The 15,743-nt window shown below is 45.8% G+C and overlaps 1 protein-coding gene across 5 annotated transcripts in view; it reads right to left on the bottom strand.

Moving 5' to 3' along the window:
* The window catches only part of CCDC90B (coiled-coil domain containing 90B), a 74,184-nt gene that overhangs the window by 28,396 nt on the left and 30,045 nt on the right, over positions 1-15,743 (bottom strand). For 3 of the 5 annotated variants that reach the window (XM_075592590.1, XM_075592589.1, XM_075592591.1), the window contains exon 3: positions 4,988-5,091. In XM_075592590.1, coding sequence (XP_075448705.1) covers positions 4,988-5,091 — 104 coding nt within the window. Of the gene's footprint in view, positions 1-4,987; positions 5,092-9,626; positions 9,721-10,931; positions 10,996-15,743 lie in introns of those variants that run through there. The other 2 variants (XM_075592593.1, XM_075592594.1) reach the window with 2 other exon arrangements.

Genomic DNA, 15,743 nt, shown 5'->3' with positions numbered 1-15,743 from the left:
ATACACCAGGGTTTCCCCTCTAATCTATTTCAAATTAAAAGCGGCACACGACAGGGGTGCCCGTTATCCCCCCTGTTAATCGCCTATTCCCCCCTATGTATGGAACCCTTGGCTGCGCAAATCCGTAACAACCCGGATATTTCAGGGATTACGGTGCATTCACAGTCACATAAGATTGCCCTGTATGCAGACGATATACTGCTGCTGATCTCCAAGCCTCTAACCTCCCTGCCGAACCTATTTGACCTGTTAGATAAATTTAATAGAATATCAGGATTCAAAATCAACCAAACCAAATCAGAGGCCCTAAATATTAGCCTCCCAAAGGAAACTGAAAAGCTACTGAGTCTGAACTTTAATTTCAATTGGCAACCAAAACATATTAAATACCTAGGGGTCTACATCACCAAAAATTACAGGGACATCTATGAGGCTAATTACCCCAAGCTAATCAAGACACTAAAAGCAGATTTAAAAAAATGGATGCCCTACAAGATCTCCTGGATAGGTAGGATACATAGTGTAAAGATGAATCTCCTCCCCCGTATCCTATATTTGTTTCAGACTCTACCAGTGCCACTTAGACTGAAGGATATACTCTCACTTCAGTCTGATATCTCCGAATTTATCTGGGGAGGGAAAAAACCGAGAGTAAATAAGACAATTATGAGAAAAACCACGCGGACAGGAGGCCTAGCGGTACCTTGCCTGGTCTCTTATTACAAAGCGGCGCAATTGTGTCAACTCACACAATGGCAGACCAACCCTGATCTGAAAAGATGGGTGGATCTGGAAAAGAGGGCTTGTGCCCCATTAGAGATAGAGAATTTGCTCTGGTTACCCAAAACAGCTATTAAATGGGCTGAACGGCCGCTCTCCTCGGTGGCCAACTCACTGTCGGTATGGGAGACCACGAAATATAAACATACCCTGACCTCAAGGCGCTCTAGGATGGCCCCTTTATGGGGCAACCCTGACTTTGCACCGGGACTAGTGGCAAATGCCGCAGGGCCTTGGAAAAGATACGGATATCTTAGGTTAAAGGACCTGGAGGGTATACCGAACAAAGTTAAATCATTCGAACAAATCCGATCTGAAAAAAACGTCCCACACTCCGAATTTTTCCGCTACCTCCAGGCCAGAGCGTTCTTCACCAAAAACTCCCCCTTCCCGCCACTAACCACATTTGAAAAGCTCTGTCTGACGAAAACAGACACGCAGGGACTTACATCGCAGATCTATAGAGAAGTGGTCGGTTCTGGGAGCTCACAGCAACGACAGAAACTGACGTACCAAATTAGTTGGGAAACAGACTTAGGGGAGGAACTGGAGGAGGACGAATGGAAGGCTATTTTAGAGGCTACTGCTAAGAGCTCCATATGCACTACTTTGAAGGAGAATGCATATAAAGTATTGATGAGGTGGTATCTCACCCCACTAAAATTATCAAGGTTTGTCACAGGATACTCCCCGCTGTGTCCCAAACAGTGCGGAGAATCGGCGGACCTGTTACACATGCTGTGGTCTTGCCCTCGGATCTCACACCTGTGGGATGAGATTAGACATTGGCTCCGGAGGATTTTTGACCTCGCAATTCCCCCTGATCCGTGGCTGTTCCTATTGAACAGACCATGGAAGGGTCTTTCAAAAGCAGGTAATAAACTAGTTGCACATTTTGCAACAGCAACAAGGTGCGAGATCGCAGCTATGTGGAAACAACCAGAGATCCCAAATATCCCAAAGATTCGAAATCGATTATGGTACATATGCCAGATGGAGAAATTGACGAGTCTGGTCAATGACACTGGCGAAAAATATATAAAAGTCTGGACGCCTTGGCTGGAACAGACAGACATCCCAGGGGTTGAGGTAGCCACGATATGGCAGTGATTATTCCAAGTGCATTCTCGTACAAAGTAAGCGGAACGGACTACGAGACCTAGTTGAGGACACGCCATGTGAACACCTTGGGTGGCCCTGGAAGTCGGCAAACAATCGTGTAGAGTACATCTACCAGCCACCTATGGGAAAATGGCAGTGCTGCGTGCCCACGCCCCCCCCCTTCCCTCCTTCCCACCCCCCCCCGCCTTAATTTACCCTTTTTCTTTTTTTTCTTTTCTTTGTGTTGTCCCCCCAAGTTTAAAATACATAAATATCCCAACTGGTTATAGAGATATCATGTTCAACGCATGAACACTTAGGGCTCCAGAAGGAAAATGTAGCAGTATCGTACATGAATGTAATACTGTGAATGTTCGTGTTATTTGTATTGCGATGCTATTTATATTGAAAATCTTCCAATAAACTTGAAGTTATAAAAAAAAAAAAAAAAAAAAAAAAAACTGCTTTATTGGGACATACAGCAGAGAGTAATCTCAGTAGAAAAAACCTACCACGCGTTTCACGCCCAAGTGGCGCTTTTTCAACGAGTGACCGAGTGAAGCAACTACAATGAATTATCAAACGTGCAAAAATCAAGCACTTGAGTTACAAAAATGCCAAAACTCAGAATACAGCATAAATGGCACGATTATGTTAACTACTACAGAGTAAAGGCACCTGGGAGTCATTTTTTCAGCAGACTAAAAAGTAGGCGAGCAGTGTAACAAAGTAATGTGGAAAGCCAGCAAGATTTGCGGTTGTTTGGGGCAGGGGAGCGCAAACTTTTTTCCCCTGCGCCCCCCCCCCCCCCCACCGGCTGTTCCCCTCTCTGCGCGCCCTCCGTCTTACCTCAGTTCTGGCGTCTGGGCGTCATCATGGCAACGTAACGTCACATTGCCATTGCAACGCATCTCCAGAAGCCAAGGTAAGTGCAGTTTATAGAGGTCTTCACCGCTTCCCCGGCACTTAATTTAAGTTCAGGAAGCGTGCAGGGCCTCTGTAAACCCCGCGCCCCCACCCCTGGTTTAGGGAGAGGTATTACCAACAGAAAGTGAGAAGTAGAGATACCACTTTCTAGATCCTTGATAAGACCCCACTTACATGTAGAGTACTGTGTTCTGGAGACCAGATCTCCAAAAAGGACAGAAATGAAGCAAAGAAGGGCTACTGAAATAGTGCATAGTTTCCTTCATAAAACTTATCAGAAAAGACTAAATAGCATGTTTAGATTAGAGATCGACAGGAGGCTAAACTATACAGGAAAGAGAGCCAAGGATCAAATAGGGGCTGAGGTTTTACAGCAGACAGGAATATTGACAGAATGGGTCTTTTATACCGTATAATCATATGTTTCGATGTTAACGTGCTGATTGCTTTCCTGCATTTAATGCAGAAATCTGTGTTCGCTGATCCTGTTTTTTTTGGGGGGTATTTAGTTATGTTTTTTTTTTTTTAAAAACACAATCTGAACCAGGGGGATCTCTAGCGCTGAAGCACATGATTTCCAGGTCCGGGGACTCATGCTCCGGTAATATTAAGCTTTTTTTAGACCTAGATTCTTGGGAAACAATATTGGGTCACACTAGTGGCCAACAGAAAGCCAAGAAACATCAGGTTGGCAGCGCACTATACGGCGACTCTCAGTGGCCATCTATTTTTTTATAAATTGGAAAATAGCCAATTAAATATCCCAGAATCAAAATCCCTGCAGCGGAATATTGCGTTGTTCAACTCCAGAGTGCTCCCTGGTTCAGAAGTCATTTTTTTTTTCCTAAAGTTCAAAAATAGGGAATTGATGTTCCAGAAGATTACCACTTTGATCATTACCCCCCTTTTTTTTTTACTCAAGCCATTACGGACAGGTTAGCAACATTACTTTGTGTTTTGGAATATCGTTAATGGCGTGCTGATACAACTGATCAATATTTAGTCTTCCGATCTCCCAGGCGAGATAACAACAAACTGAATTAATGGCTCCTTGCAGGGAAGTGTGGAGTACCAGTGCATCAACGGCAACACACACAGAAAGAAGCACGGCTGTACTGTGGGTAAGCAGGGGGCGGTTCAATAACTTTTTCCCTTGCCGAATTAGTACACAGCAGAGATTAAACAAGTATTATCTTCCCAATGGTGTTTTAGTAGAACTGCAAATTCTTTATTACTTATTGGATTTTTAAACGGGTGTAGAGCGAAAAATCCTTTGTTCTATTACACACTTATTACCCATCTAAAAATACTCCTGACAATAATAATAAGAATAATCTGTTCTACATAGCACGGACCATGTACAGTATGCAGCGCTGTAGACAGCATTTTGCAGTCATATGTACCTATCCCATACAGCTTACAATCTATTTTTTTGCGCCAGAGACACAGAGAGAGAGTGACTTCCCAAAGGTCACAAGGAGAGCAGGCATTGGTTCTGATAATATTTAAATAGTGCAGATTGTACCGTAAAATAGTAGGCACAACCTGTTTCAGGACTTAAAAATTAATATTTAACACTGGGGTGGCCTAAAAATATAATACACTGAGGAGCTAGCCCACACTTTTAGGAGCCAGTGTTTTGTTAGGTGCGTGTGGCCCGGCTGGTTTATACCACATTGTCTTTTCTAGGTCACACTTTCTGTAAACATTACTCATTGTAACTCCCATTGTCCATTCCTAGTGCTCCATCAAGTCCCAGTACAGCTGATACTGGGAAGTTAGAGTTCGTGAATACTGTACATTGTGTTATTTAAAAACAAAATCAAGAATGCAGAATTAACATTTTTGCTGGTTGAAATTCCGTTTTCTTTAACGTGAAGGATCTTTGCGCGATATGAGAGAGAGAGAGAGAGAGAGAGAGAGAACCTAGTGCAACCTGTTCCTTTTATACAGTAGATGCAAAGAAGATTAGCCAACATTTTTCCACTAAGCAAAAAAAATTCCATTTGAGTCTGAAAGCAATGAGCAATCACAAGACAATTGTTTTAGTCACTGTACTGAAACACAACTACCCTTTTTTTCCCCCATTTATTGCAGCCCCGCTTCATCCATTACCTTGAAGATAAATCTATTATAAGAACGAATCTATACATTTACAAGAGGAAGGAAAGAGAGTTACCTGCTGAGCTCTTGTCACCATGTCCCTGTAGACCGTGTCGATGCTGGCATTTGTCAACATAGCTAGAGCAGATACAATAGTCTCAGCCTGTCTTTTATCAAAGCCTGAAAATGACACCAGAACAGAGCGATCAAGAAAACGGAAATAATACAAGAAGGCAATTATATTCAGTGATGCACGTCCCCGAGGATACGTAGGGTGTGGAGAGTCAGCACCCACTTCCATGGCCTTAAAAAAACTAGTTATATTATTCACCAAGATGAACTCTAGTTAGGTATTTACATGTATTAAAGCAACAAAAACAGGTGACATTTTTTTTTTGTAACTTAAATTTTTTCATTCAAATAAGGTTCAGATACATTTATGACATAGCATGAACATTTGCAAAATGTATATAGCTTCTGAAATCATCAACAATATCACATTCTTTGTTGGGAATGATGTCGGGACAATACCACACAAGAGAAACTTTTAAATAACAAGACGACATATAACTAGACATGTACTTCAACAAGACCAAACGTAACATAACACATAGTGGGAAGGGGGGGGGGGGGACGGACTGTGGGGGGAACGAGGGGGGTCGGTAAGAAGGTAGGACCTAAGGAGATGAAGGACTAGGTGGGGAGCCGCACCAGCCCATGTGCCTTATTCCCTCCCGAGCTACCGACAGACGTCAAGCCTTAGGCCTGGGACATAGTAAGCACTTCGGTGCTGCTGCTCGCTCTTGCTTGCTGCCGCTCGCTCTACCAGGAGCTTTTTGCTGTCCTGGCAGAGGAGACAGCAAGCGCGCTTGGGAAGCGGGTATCACTGTGTGTGTGTCACTTGGTAGCTGTCAGTGTGTGTGTGTGTGTGTGTGTCACTTTGAAGTGGTCTGTGTGTCACTGGGGAACCTGTGTGTGTGTATGTGTGTGTGTATAATATTTTAAAAATTAAAAAAAAAAAGACATGTGAGAATAATTTATTTATTAACATTGTGCAACTTTGACACACACACACACACACACACACACACACACACACACACACACACACACACACACACACACACACACACACACACACACACACACACACACACACACACACACACACACACACACACACACACACACACACACACCCTCCCCTATGTGAAAGGGCTTACAGAACAGCAAACATGCAAATTCACTTCTAAATTGCACTTTAGAAGCGATTTGTGACAATTCGAAGCTACTAGAATAGGCCCCTAAACCTTCTATTGAACCAACAAATAGTTTCAGTGCATAAGCTTTACTGGGCTCTTTTTCAAGTCTGATAATCAAAGTAGAACTTTGCAATCAGGAGCTTGTTCCAACATCCTGGTTTGGTTACGTCACCCATGAGAACGATCCTAAAATGTTCACTTAAAATGCTGGAACAGAATAAGGTTAATAAGGTTGTTGCAGATCTAAAATCCAGCAACTAGTCTGGTAGTGCCGGACCGGCTGTAGCCCCATTGGATGGGAGCGGTCACATGACCGCTTCCCCGAGCGGCAAATTTCAAACTTGCCTGTCTCTGGGTAGTTTCTCAGCCTCCGCACGCATCAGCAAGCATGCGGAGGGAGAAACTATAGCCGCGCTGATTACAGATGCAGGGGCTTTGTGCATCTGTTCAGCGCGGCTCAGCCCGCCTCAGCGACGCTAAGTGCACTATGTCCTGGGCCTTAGTGCCTTGTGCTGAGAGGTCTTAATACTGATATGGGATAATCTCTAATCCAGTCAAAAGAGAATGCATTTAGAGCTATCAATGCCAGATTGTGGCACGCTCCACCCTGGGATGTCAGACTGGGCCAGCCAAGGCAACCAGACTTTTAGAAAATTGATGCCAGTGTCATTAACAAGACTCGTTAATTTCTCCATCTGGCAGACAAACCAAATCCTGTTCCGAATCTTGGGGATTGAAGGAATCTCATTAAGTTTCCATATTGCTGCAATCTTGCACCGGGTCGCCAGGGCAAAATGCCCAATTAGTTTATTATTTTGCTTTTGGTAAACCCGCCAGTAGTCTATTCAATAAGAACAGCCACTGGTCCGGGGGGAATTGGGAGGTTCAAGATCCTTTGAATCCAGTCTCTAATTTCTTCCCAGAGAGGGGCGATCCACGGGCAAGACCATAGCACATGTAACAGGTCAGCAGACTCCCCACACTGTCGAGGGCACAGCGGGGGCAGTCTCGGCACATACCTAGATAATTTAAGTGGGGTATGGTACCACCTCATTAGGACTTTATACGCATTCTCCTTTAATATGGTACACATTGAGCTTTTAGCTGTGGCCAGGTAAATTTCGTTACAGTCCTCATCCTCGAGAGACTCACCCAGGTCCGACTCCCAATGGGATCTATACCTCGGGTATCCCTGCCGGGGACCCTCAGAACCAACCACTTCCTTGTACAGCTGTGATGTGAGTCCCGATCTGTCTGATTCTGCCAGACAGAGCTTTTCAAAATTAGTCAGCGCCGGGGGCTACTTTATTATAAAATGCTCTGACCTGAAGGTATTTGAAGAATTCAGAATGGGGGCTATTTTTTTCGGATCTAATATGCTCGAATGATTTGATCTTTTTGTTATTACCCTCCAGGTCTTTAAGACGTAAATATCCAACATTTTTCCAAATAGAAGTGCTGCTATATAACAGGCCCGGAGCAAAGTCGGGATTCCCCCAGAGGAGGGACATTAGAGAGTTTTTAGTGGTGAAAGAATGTATGTGCTTTGATGCGTTCCACAACGCCAATGAGTTGGTCATAGAGGAAAGCGGCAGGTCAGCACCCGCACGTGCTGTTTTAGGGAGCCAAATTAATGATTTTAGCTTTAACGGGGAGCAAATCGCTCTCTCCAGGTCCACCCATCGTTTCAATGCAGGGTTGGAATGCCATTGAACAATTTGGCTTAATTGCGCCGCTTTGTAATAGGATAACAGGCAAGGCAACGCTAAGACCCCCTCCGGTGACGGTCGCTTCATAATTGATTTGTTCACTCTCGTTTTTTTGCCTCCCCATATGAATCTGGAGATATCAGACTGAAGCGAGAGTTAGTCTTTCAATCTTAGTGGCACCGGTAACGTTTGAAATAGGTATAGGATACGGGGTAGGAGATTCATTTTGACTCTTTGTATCCTGCCTATCCAAGATATTCTCTGGGATGACCATTTCAGGATGTCAGATTTCATAGATCGGATTAAGGGGGGATAATTTGACGTATAAATGTCTCTAACATCTCTGGTAATGTAGACTCCCAAATATTTCGTCTGGTTCCAATTGAAATCAAAATTTAGTTTTAGAAGTTTTTCAACCTCTTTACGGAGGCTAATGTTAAGAGCCTCAGATTTAGATTGATTGATTTTGAATCCAGATATTTTTGAAAATGTATCTAGTAAGTCAAAGAGCTTTGGCAGAGAAGTGAGGGGCTTTGATAACAATCATAGAATGTCATCAGCATATAAGGCTGCCTTGTGGGATTGCGAACATATATCTACACCTGCTACATCTGGACAGCTACGGATCTGAGCTGCTAGGGGTTCGATACAGAGGGCAAACAGGAGGGGGGATAACAGGCACTCCTGTCTCGTGCCATTTTTAATTTGGAATTGGACAGATGGGAAGCCCTGGTGTACGACCCTAGCAGATGGGCCTGAGTATAGTGACATAATCGCACCACTCACCCGATCTCCAAAGTCGAATGCCCCGAGCGTCTCTTTTAGGTATGGCCAGACAATCCTGTCAAAAGCTTTTTCTGCATCCAGACTTATCATATTTTGCGATTTTGTTTTATTAGCTAATTCTATCAGATCAATAATTCGTCAAGTGTTATCCGCTGCCTGTCTTTAATAAAGCCGACTTGATCTTGATGTATCAGTCTGGGCAGGATTTGACTCAATCTGTTGGCCAATAATTTGGCGTAAATTTTAATGTCAGTATTGATCAGGGAAATTGGCCTATAGCTTTTACAATCCAGCGGATCTTTACCTGTTTTATGAATTAGTGATATAGACGCCCGAAGCATTTAGCCGGGGATCGGGGCTCCCGCTAAGATAGCGTTGTACATGCGGAGCAGCCTAGGAGCTAATACTTTGCTAAATTTTATGTAGTACAGCCCCAAAAAGCCATCTGGCCCGGGGAACTTGGAAGGTTTTAACTCCTTAATGGTCGTAGCTAATTCCTCAATAGTAAATTCAGCACATAGGTTCTCTCTGTCAGTGTCTGTAAGCTTCACCAGATCGAGTGTGCTAGGAAATCTCCTAGGTTCTTACTTGTTTTGGGGGTGTGTGCCACTTTCACTCCATTGTAAAGCGATTCATAGAATTTGCTGAATTCGTCAACTATAATTTTGGGGTTGGCCGAGGTGGAGCCGGACTTTAATCTAATCGCATGAATATTGTAGTTGGCCTGTCTGTTTCGCAGCAAATCGGGCAAGCATCGTATCTGGCCTGTTAGCCTTCTCGTAAAATTTCCTCCTAGACTAACACAGTGAGTTCAGGAATGAATGAACGGTCATGCGCTCTGGCTTGCGCCGAATGATGAACACACTTAGAAAGTGTGAATAGGTTGAAGGTGAGGCATAAGGAGCATCATGGGATCACTAGGGAGGTCGGGGCTCAGGGGCAAAGAAAGCAATCTTACCCCTGTCAGCTCATCCATCCTGGGTCCTGCAGCTCCTCAGTAGCCAGTCCCGCAGCATGCATCCGGCAAGGTGAACATGAGGAAATGAAGAGAAATTACGGTCCTTAGGAGGAGGCTGTGCTGCAGCCTGCTGGTTTACCTGTGTGTGTTCATATGAATAAAGCTACTGTGTTCAACTTTGGATCTGACGTCATTTGGCTGTTTGCTGTCGCACCGGAATTTCTCTTCATTTCAACACAGTGAGTTGTCTGCCTTGGATGTCAAGAGCATATTTAATTCAATCTTAATATCCTTCAGTTCCTTGAGGACCTGCTGATCTGACCTTTTTTTGTGGCTCTCGGAAAGGGAGCTTAATTTAGACTGAAGGGAGACAATTTTAGCATCCCTCTCCCGCTTGCGTCTCGCTGCGACACTAATCAACGTGCCTCTAAGGGTCGCCTTGTGAGCCTCCCAGAGGACTAACTGATATTCCACAGAGCCTGTGTTGATCTATAAAAATTGGCTAATTTCCTTGCCAATGTGTTCACAGACATCAGGGATTTTTAAAAGCGATTAGTTGAGTTTCCAATTTGCTCCAAGTCTGTCATATTTAATCTGGTTGCACCTTAGCTCAATGGGTGCGTGGTCTGACCATGAAATATCATGGATTTCCACTCGGGAGACCAACGGGACCAGTCTACTAGACACAAAGAAGTAGTCGATTCTACTGTACGAGTTGTTGGGGTGTGAGTAAAATGTATAATCCCTTTCGAGTGGATGTAACTCTCTCCAGATATCTGATAGGTGATTTTTTCGAAAGGCACCAGATCTATCTAAAGTAGGTTGAAGGGCTATATAAAAGTCCCCTGCTACTATTATATGACCGTGGGTCAGGGTGTTCAGGGACTTAAAGAAATTTTCAATGAATTTCGCGTTTTGCTCACAGGGAGCATATATGGCTGCTAGCGTGATCGGTTCCATCCATGAGCAACCTGTCAAAATAATATATCAGCCTTCTTTGTCTCTCTTCACTACCTTAGCCACGAAAGGAGTCTTATTATGAAAAAGTATAGCAATACCCTTCTTTTTTTTCAAGAGCTGAAGAGAGATAAAACAGAATAATGCTTATCCATGTAGCGGGGAGCACACCTAGTACTGAAGTGTGTCTCTTGTAGCATCAAGACATCAGCCCCTAACTTCTTATATTCTGTGAATGCAAGTTTGCGCTTGACGGGGCTATTAAAACGTTTCACGTTATGAGATACAATGTTATGAGCCATTTAATGATAACAGGTGTGAAATGCAGTGCGTGAACGAGTGCCTTACCCCAACCTCAGCAGCTGGGCGTCTGTCAGCGGGATTGTCGGGCAATGTGAATAGTGAGGCTCCACTGGATTCGTGGGCGGAAGAGGGGAGGAAGGGAGAGAGGGAGGACACGTGGGGAGGCCAGGGTGAAGAAGGAAGGAGGGAGGGGGTGGGAAAGAGGGAGGACGGGTAAACATAGAAAACATAAAAAACACAAAAAACAGCATCAAAATCAAAATTGTAACACAATTAACATATAAACTCAGAAGGATCCAGACTGAGGTGACCCAGGCAGGATCCTTGTGCCCACAGGTAAGGTCATGCAGATCTCCCGAAAACCTGGGCTGATCTGTGTTCAGTAGAACAGACCTCCCGGGGACTTGAAAGCGACTCATTCTAAGAGTATGAGTCGAAATTGGAGACGCCTGCTGCAGGGGCAGACCCCGCTGGCGCAGCCTGAAACAATTTAACGTATCTTATAACGACGTAACTTATAATTGAAAAGTATATAGAGAAAACCTAAAACTTAAACAGTGTAGGATTAAAATCAAGGTAAGACCCAATCTTCCAGCCCTCTCCTCCTTGGAGGGAGGGATGCCCCCATCTTTCATGGAATCAGACGTCTATCGTTCCTAGAACATATGCTATAAAGGCCCCCACATAGAACGAACTCCTTATGTATAGATACAGATATATAGGTAATAATACGTTAACTGGTAAATATATACATGTAAACACGGTAGCAAGTCAGTTTCATATACGCATGGACTTGTGAGCATGTTAATGTATGCGAGTCCCAGCAGAACAATCTATACTTACAAACTATACCTATAACTTTACCTTTAACTAAGAAATCTACGGGCCCTATGTATGGCAGATATCCCCCATCCCTACTTAACTCCTCCCCACTCCCTTCTTGCCAGTTCCCATGGACAAATATCTCATCCTCTCCGGTCATTGGAGCGATCCCAAATCGGTGGGAGAGGCAACGATCACAAAGGATAAGGTCATCTGTGGGGGGATCCCAACTGCATAGTCTTAGCCATCACCTCCTGATGAAGCGCTAGTTAGCGTGAAACGCGTAGAGGGCAACTGCAGGGTTCACAACTTTTAGTACAGGGTTGTGATACCTGTTTGATAGAGGATCCCTAGCTTAGACGGTCCGTTTAGACGTTCACGCATTGAGTATACAGCCCCAGCTAAGCTATGTACTCTCGCTAGGTAGCCCGCCTGATCCTCCAGTCACTCACTGGGTCACTTCTGGTTCCTGTATCCAGCGGTGATCCAAGAGGTATCGAGAGGAGGTCTGTGTGGTGGTAGCGTCGACGTGTGCGGGGTCCCTATCGTTCGTGCAGCAGTACTTGATTGTAAGTTTTTATGTGCAAAGTGTGTTATTAAAAGTGGATTATTGCCTAACGTCTTGTCCTCTCTGCGCTCCTACGTTTTGTTTTTTGGATGGTATATGTCCCGGTTGATCACCGGAGAGCTTGGGAGCTGCGGGAGGAAGAAGCCCTGTCAGACATTCGGAAGTGAACAGACGAGCGCAGCCTCATTATCTGTGGAACTATAGTCTTAGCCTAGGCCTCTCCACCTGACCACTAACACTTCCATTTACTATCCCCCTGCCTAAACCAACCCAGGATCTATCCCGCTCTTCACCCCTCCATGAGTCTGAATGATCTTAATATGTTTCGACAGGGGGGAGGGACCAACAGATCGTGGATAGATGGCGTGTTGATCGGGGCGTGGCATATGAGCCCGCGCTTCACTCTGAGGGTTCCCGATCAGAGCAGAGGGAAAATGGCTGCTGCTCTGAATTTGTAGGCAGATCGGCAAGGAAGTTGATCCGGCCACCGCCAGAGGGTGCTCCAGGACCAGAGGAACTCAGCTTCGAACTGCAGGGAAGACACTTAAGCAGGCCAGTATGCAGGGGGAAGCACCGCCTCTCCGGAGCATCCTATCCGGTCAGTAGGTCTCTGCTTGGGCTTCGATTTAGCAGATCACTTCCTGGTGCTGGAGGGAGCAGACGTGGATCCGACTCTGCTCCAAGAAGTTGGTGGAACGTCACCTTTCTCCGGAGAATTGTGGAGGGATCCCTGAGGAGACTGCACCAGCCCCAATTTGTGGAGGAATGCATCCCCATCTTCGGGTCTGCGCAGGGTAAGTGAGTTCCCATTTTTTATTATGAGCAAGGCAAAGGGGAACAGCCACCGGTATCTCAGGTTATGGTCCCTCAATATTTTTGTGATCGGGCCCATACTTCTCAACCTGGCCAGAGTGGAAGGGGCAATATCCTGGAAGACCTGTAATTGGATTTCATCAAATTCTACTGTCTTTTGGTTTCTGGTTATTTGGGAGATGGTCTCCTTTGTCCTGTAAAAATGAAACCGGACAATAATATCCCTTGTATCTATCTAGGCATCTGTTCTGCTCTGCACTATCTGGCAGTAGGTGTTCCATCCAGCGCATGATGAAATCCTCTGGATCTGACACTGCCTCCGGCACCCCCCTAATGCAGAGGTTGTTGCTCCTGTCACAGTTATCTGTGTCTTCCAGCTTATCTCCCATTTCCCTTAACTGGGCAGATAAAGATTCCACCTCAGCCTTAGGGGTGGGACCTGCTGCGCCCGGCGGCGCGGGCGGCTGCACGGGCTTTCCCCACCAGCAGGGGAATCCTCCCGAGCCGGTCCCGGTCCCCCCTGGCTGCACAGCTCACTACACTCTGTGACGTGTCAGCCGCTAGGGGATACAAGAGAATTGTAATCCCTAGCATCGACGCGTCACGTGGTGTGGCTGTGAGCCAATGAGGAGGGGAGGCTTCGGGAGGAGAGGCTTCGGGGAGCGGGGAGGAGTCTGGAGTGCCTGCCTCTGTCTGTGTGTGTGTGTGTGTGTGTATGAGTGCCTGCCTGCGTGCGTGTGAGAGCCTGCGTGTGTGTATGAGTGCCTGCGTGTGTGTATGAGTGTGTGTGTTGCATGTGCTTACTTCAAATCAGCAGCCCGAGCCCGTGGAGGGAAAGAGGGGGGGGGGGAGGGGAGAGTAGCGTGTCCCTCCGCTCAAGCCACGCCCCCCCTCCCGCTCAAGCCTCCCTCTCCGTCCCACCTCCCACTCCGGCTCCCTACAGACCGCATATCGCAGTCTGTGTATGTCAGCGCCCCGCCTGTCTGCAGTGCGGGAGCGCTGACGGAGGGAGCGGGGCCGTAGCCTTAGTCTGATGTAGAGCTGCAATCGTATAATCAGATTTGTATTCAAGTGTGCTGGTCCGCTCCCCCAGAGCATCCAGGTCCTTGCACAGAGCCCAAAGCTCAGACTTAAAGAATTTCCTCATTTCCCCACACAGTTCTTTGAGGTCTTTGACCCTGGCCCATTCCTGCTCTCCAGGCTCTGTTGGTGGTTTATTGATATCTGCATCAGCATCCCCGTCGGCCGGGGGGTGGAGGGGGGGGTAGGAATCTGTCCTTGCTTCTGTTATCTTTGCTCTTCACGCTCGTTCGCCATTGCTGCGGGGGTCTTATGGAAAAAACTTGAGACCGAGGGGACTCTTCTTCCCCTGCTTGTATGCAGCGGCATCACCCGCTGTTCAGCTACACGGAGCTGCGTTTGCCGCTAGGTTTCTCAGCAGAAACTCCGGTAATTATTTATTTAATTGCGCCGGCAGGCAGGAGCTCAAATCTTAAGCATCCATACACCACCGCCTCGCGCATGCGCCTCCAACAGGTGATATCTTATGTGGTTTTTGCTAAATAAATCAGTTTTGTAGTATTAAATAATAGTGACTTTTTTGTATTCAACTTTTAATGACATTTTTTATGAGTTTTAATATACTGAGCATCCTTTAATTTCTGTAGCACATTTAGCACACCTCCCAAGCCGTTTGAGCTGTAAACTGTAACAATAGATAATGTTACCTTAGTAATATCAGAATACATTGTAGCTGCTGAGTTAACCTGACTGAAGTATTGAAACTGAAAAGGAGGCCACTTTGTTACGCACACAATCAGGATTTTTACAGATCTAGAACAAGAGAACCAAACAATTGCCAGCTTAGGTAAGAATGTCCTATACATCAAAGTTCACATAACCCATTCAGAAACTGATCTCGAACTCGGTTGCCTGTTGCTTTTATAGATGCAATGAGCCTGTGAAAAAAAAAGTGTCATAGGGGGTGTAATAGGGCCTTAACCACTTTCTAAAAGGGGCTTCAATAGAAAGCCTGTATTGGTCTGAGGAATCCAGCAGGGAGCTGGTTAATTGCAGCTAAAGACAATTAACTAGTCTCTAACTGGCTAATAAGACATGTAGAAAAACCTCCAGCTAGAACTGCCGAGAGAGACTCTTGAGCATAGTTACAACAGTGTTCCCAACAGAGACGTTGTCATGAGCCCAGGGCTGGGCGGACATCAAGACACAAGGAAACAGACCTCTATTCCAGGGCTCAGCAGACCCTGGAACCTGCCAGGCTGGCCCCTCAGACACCAACTCACGAGACTGGCAAAGGGACCCTGCTTACAGGTACCTCTTTGGACTTTGGGGGTTATAGGTTGGAAAGAGGCTTATCCTTACAGCCCTGCAGATAGGGACTGGGGAAGAGAGTTAGCCCTACACCCTACACAGGGATAGGCCGTTTATTTATTTTGTGTTTCCTGCATTGTTTAAAGCAGCGGTGCGCAAACTGGGGGGCAATTTGTTTAGGGGGGGGCGCAGGCAGAGGCGGCGATTTTGCCAGGCGCAGAGAAAAAGCCGTCTGTAGCTGCAATTTCTCTTTTGGCCATAAGGTGGAGCTGTGCTACACAGCTACACAGCAGCATCTCCTTTTTGCTTCTTGCATCAGCGTG

The sequence above is a fragment of the Ascaphus truei genome, chromosome 3 (assembly GCF_040206685.1).
Source record: "Ascaphus truei isolate aAscTru1 chromosome 3, aAscTru1.hap1, whole genome shotgun sequence".
In the NCBI taxonomy this organism is placed as follows: Eukaryota; Metazoa; Chordata; class Amphibia; order Anura; family Ascaphidae; genus Ascaphus; species Ascaphus truei.
Note: the sequence above shows the minus strand (reverse complement) of the source record. Positions and strands in the feature narration are given on the sequence as shown.